The sequence below is a fragment of the Aptenodytes forsteri genome, unplaced genomic scaffold, assembly GCF_000699145.1.
Source record: "Aptenodytes forsteri isolate BGI_AS27 unplaced genomic scaffold, ASM69914v1 Scaffold61, whole genome shotgun sequence".
In the NCBI taxonomy this organism is placed as follows: Eukaryota; Metazoa; Chordata; class Aves; order Sphenisciformes; family Spheniscidae; genus Aptenodytes; species Aptenodytes forsteri.
The window spans coordinates 6,052,170-6,057,128 of NW_008794443.1; the positions used below are offsets into that span (position 1 = coordinate 6,052,170).

The following is a 4,959-nucleotide window of genomic DNA, read 5'->3' on the forward strand; positions in this document are numbered from 1 at the left end:
ATCGGCTGCTCCTTTTTATTTCTTCTTAATAAGCCTCCCCATTTGTATGACTGATTTATTTTTGAAATTAAACAGTACTCCCGGGGATCTTTTTCCCCCACTTCTGTGCTCCTGCAGGGAGGTCAAGTCTGCGTATGCCGGGGTTACTGTCCCAGGGTGACTGGGTAACATTGAGAGCCAGACCTGTTCACTGGGGACCGAGCCAAGAGCTGATACCGTTGATAAACCACAAGGTACTATGTTCTTTTGAAAGCACAGCTTGCAGGCCAGTAGCTTTTCTCTTCAATAATAAGTGGTGACCCAAGTGATTCATTCCCCACCACCCCCGTAAGACGTTTTGGTAGGATTCTGTGTACACCAGCCCTGCTCGGTCACCCGCTTCGCACAGTCATTTCTGCTATGCTGTCTTGAGGACGGGTACCGCTTTCACACTAACTTCATGCAGGCAAGAATTACCTACACGCGGTGCGTTTCTCAGTAATGCCCACAGATCACAGTGGCTCTTCTATCCGGGCACCCGTTTTCACAGGCGTTTTGCAATACCAAAGACTTGCCTTGGGGCTCTTTGAAAAAAGCAATAATGCTAACTCCAAATACTTTGATCTTCTCTGAGAGCGAGCTGCTATTAAGATTTTCTTTTTCCATTTTTTGCCATTCCTGAAAATGAAATCTCTGCGCTGAAACTTCCCTTTAAAAGCTACCCAATTTTTTTATCACAGCAGCAGCAGTGAAGCTGCCAATTTTGAATCCCAGGGCTAGCTTTATTTCCATCTCTGGTAACGGTGTAACTATATAGGTACCCAGTGTCTCACATCGATTTTCTTCCTGTATCAATTGCAAAGTCGGATGCAATTCTTCCTTCTTCCACCGTCCCGTTCTCCAGCAGCCTGCTGAATTTCAAGACAGCGGCATCCTACAGCAAAGGTGCTCCTGCATTTTACCTGCCACCCCCCTCAAAATGCTGCACCATCAGAAAGACTCAGCTCTAAGGTACCAAAGTACGCACAAAACAGGCAGGATGACACGCATCAGCCGAAAGCTCTCTTTGGCTCAGACTTCTAGGGGTTCTTTTGTTTGTTTTTCTGTCAGGGAAAGTATTTTTTCCTCTGCTGTAATAATTAAGGGAAGTACGGAGATACGACTTCAGAAGGAAGGTCACAAACTGTTGCACTAAATACTACTCAGAGTGCCTAAAAGCTATTACTAAATGACATTTCCAGTGACTGTATTGGTGATGATAATACAGAATCACAACTTCGATGTTTAATAATTGGCGTGTGGTACCTCTTGTTTCCTATGCCACGCTTTCCTTTTTAACAATGCCCTAGGAGGTAGTATGAATACCTTAACTTTTAAGTGGAGTCTGATATTTAAGAACACATGAAGCTCGATGTCTGGTTTTGGTATCGGTAAATACTTACATTGTTTGCCATTTGTCTTAAGCTTTATATGCCTTTAAAGCGCTGGCTGTATTTTGATGACATTCTTACAAGTGTTGACATTGTTTCAAGTGAAATTTTGAGTGCTACAAATGGAAAGAGATTATTTTCCTGTGAATAAACGGCGTTAAAGATGGTGCCTTCAGGCTTATTTTTGCAAGGTCATTGCTCTGTGTGTGTGCGGATGCGCGCGTGTGCCCAGCCCCATTATTAATGCTGTGTAAAGTACATACAGCGTTGTCACATACGGCATTGAGTTTCAGAACAAACTTTGGTGCTTAGTAGAGCAAACGGAGCTGAAAATTTTTGAACCTAGGTAGGCTGAGCTGTACTGCAGGTGGAGATCTCGCTCCAGGCTGAGTGAAAGCAAAACTGGGACGGAGTTTTTGTGGGTAAGATCAAGAGCAGCATCCTCATGATTTTAATTTTTCATGTTTTTTTAATTACAAGTCGTTTAACTAAGAAGATGGTGTGTGGCGGAAGACTTTAGATAGAAAGTGAGGGACATTGATTGCGATACTTCGCTCATGTTTTTTCTTTCTCTCTGTGCAGTAAAAATGAGATGCTGGGGAGTTGCTTAGCCAGCGGCTTCAGGGAGTCTAAGGGAGATTTAGAAAACGATGACCTGACACAAGTAGGTATTCAAAGCATTCATTTTAGCATTGACAGTTTAGGAGTTGGCGAGCTTGGAGGAAATGCCTGTCTTTGAAGTGAGATCGGGGGAGCCACTCCGTGGATTATCATTTACTCCCCGCAGCGGAGCCACAGTTGAATAGTGATGTAGGTCAGTGACAAATATGTTGCTGCTTTCACACTAGGTTTTTGCTGCAGGTGAAAAAATGGGGAGGGGGAGGAATGGGAAAAGCTGTTTTCAAATCGCAAGGAGAGCCAGGGAGGTGGCGTGCATCTCCCAGCCTGGGCACCCGGCTTTGGCTTTTTAGGCGAGCACAAACCCTTGACAGCACACCGCTACGATGTCCGATTTCTTGGCTTCCCGTGCGCTGCCCCTGTGCCTTTTTAAGCTGCGCTCCTGTGTCGGCTTGCGCTGAGCAGGCGCCCGTCCCCACAGCCCACCTGCGGGAGCCCCTTGCTCTGCGTGTTCCCCCCAGCCCCAGCCGTGCTCTCCCACGAAATGCGATGCCAGGACAGCGCCTTCCCCCCACTGGCTTAGGGCAGGTTTTGCCAGTAGAGGGGAACTAAAGAAAAGGGTATCGCACTTTCTTTTTTTTTTTTTTCTCTCATACCAGGCTGTCAGTGGTTTCAGAAGGTCCTTGTGGTCTGATGTATGAATTCAGTGGGCTGAATGTTCCTTCCAGCAGTTCTGCTGAATGAAGACAGGATTTTTTTTTTTAAGATATTTAATAAGATATTTTTTTCAAATCAGTACAAAAATTTTAAATACAAAATTATTTGCTTTTGACATATCTCATATATTCTGGGAACACACCGAAGTCACCAATGCCTGGTAAACTGTCCATCCATTCCTGCCACCGTTCCATAAAATTTCTGAGATAAAGCACCACATTATATCACTGGAGTCCTTAGTCAATGTTAGACTGCATTAAACTCTGCATTTAAATAATGGTAATGCCAGTTAAATCCAATCTTAGTTGTGCATGAAAAATCTAGTTCATTTTTGAATCAAAAGCAGTAGCATTAGCTAAAGACATTGAAGAAGTGATGAGTATTTAACTCTTTCAACTAGCATAACAGTGTGTGATGTGCAGCACTGTACAGGGAACCACAGCAAAGTACCCTGCCCTTTGGAAGCGAATACTTTTGAGGTGAGATTAGCACCGTGGATGAACAGACAGCTCTTGCAGAGAAGTTGGTTTCCTCACGCACAGAAAAGATTGAGGCCTGCAGGTTCTCCTTGACAACTGGTAACATATAAATAAGGATTGGAAATCAGCTTTTCTATAAAATGAAGTTCTCGGATCAATTTGCGTGATCAGTATTGTGCCGGTACAGTTACCGGTTGATCTCAAACAAACTAGTTCATTAGCGAACAGAGCTACTTCTGCTTTGCCTAGTCATTGAAGAGTACGCTGATTTAATTTTCGCTGAGTGGCAGAATACGCGTCTCTTCTGACAAGCCAAACAGACGCAGGTTCTTAGCGCGAGCACAGAAATCCCAGCGCATTTATACCGCCCTGCTGTATTGCCACGTGTCGGCCAAGATGTCTCAATCACGTGGCACAAAGCAAACGGGGAGCCCTTCGTTTTTGTCTCTGATCTACCTCACCTACTTCAACTGCGCAAATGCAGATGGAGACTTTTCGAGTGCTGTGGCATTTGGAGGTGAACCCGGCGCCTGCTGGAGTCAGTGGTGGCGTTCTGGGTCCAATGACTGCCGGAGAAGGCTCGCGGAGAATAGTTACACCATCAGTACTCCTTTTCCATCATAAATAAATTATTCAGGAAAAAAACACACCTGCAGGAACATTTTATATGGGGGGAAGGGAAATAAAGGTCTCCAGCTAAGAGAACCTTTGCTCGTCAGGCAGACCTGCTGTCAAAAAAACCCCCCAAAACCCCCACCCAAACAAATAAAAAGCCACTCAAATTTTTCCATATAATTTGAGACAGACCTACTCTGGTTTAAGTCACTGGTTTTCATCTCATAACTATGATCAATGCAACAGTCAACTATGCAACAGGAGTGAGTGACGTACGCTGAATGAACTTGAACCTTAGTACTGAATTACTGTGAATGAAATGAAGTAAGCATGGCATCACAGAAATATATAATGTACAGCTAATATGTCCCCCTTGGGTGCAAAACAACTGTTTATGAACCTGATACACATCTTTAGATACGTTCACCACACTTTTTTTTTAATAACTAGCTGTGCATAATGTTGAACTTTGTATTTTTTTTTTTAATACAAGATGGTCCGAAACAGTCATAAAATGCATCTTTCATGGTATAAAAGTTTGAAGCAGAGAAGAAAGGTTTTGATTTTGTGTGTATGTGCGTGTGTCTGGTTTTTGTTTTACATGGGATACAATAAATATCCTGAAAAAGACGAATGAACGTACTGCCCGGCATAGAGTCCTGCCGCCTGCTCGGATGGCATTTGAACGTAAACCTTGTCTCCGTGCATCAGCTGGACAACGGCGCTGCCCGAAGCCTGGTCCAGGAAGCCCTTCTTGTACTCGTCGTAGGTGTACATCAGCGGCTCGTTGTTCTTGAACAACGCCACCCAGACGCTGGCCCCTTTACAGTGGACGTGGTAGGCGAAGTAGTAGACGCCGGGGATCTCGCAGGTGAAGATCCCCGTCTGGGGGTTGTAGTTCTGCCGGCCGTTGTAGAGGAGCTTGTCGAACTTCACGGGCACCCCGACCCGGGGGAAGGGGGTGAGGAGCTCCGCCGTGAACGCGGGCATCTCGTAGACGGCGCCGCCAGCCTTGCCCTTCTTGCCCATGTAGCCGTAGGGGGGCTTGACGCCGTCTATCCCCGGCCCCACCTCGGGCAGGTACTGTCCCACGGCCGGCGGCGCGGGGGGGGTGGTGAGCG

At 45.7% G+C, this 4,959-nt stretch overlaps 1 protein-coding gene across 1 annotated transcript in view; it reads right to left on the reverse strand.

Moving 5' to 3' along the window:
• Window positions 1-4,280: 4,280 nt before the first annotated feature.
• The window catches only part of COL8A1 (collagen type VIII alpha 1 chain), a 91,827-nt gene continuing 91,148 nt past the window's right edge, over window positions 4,281-4,959 (reverse strand). Inside the window, exon 7 of the mRNA XM_019474723.1 lies at window positions 4,281-4,959. Within this exon, the coding sequence (XP_019330268.1) occupies window positions 4,436-4,959 (524 nt within the window). The 3' untranslated portion in view covers window positions 4,281-4,435.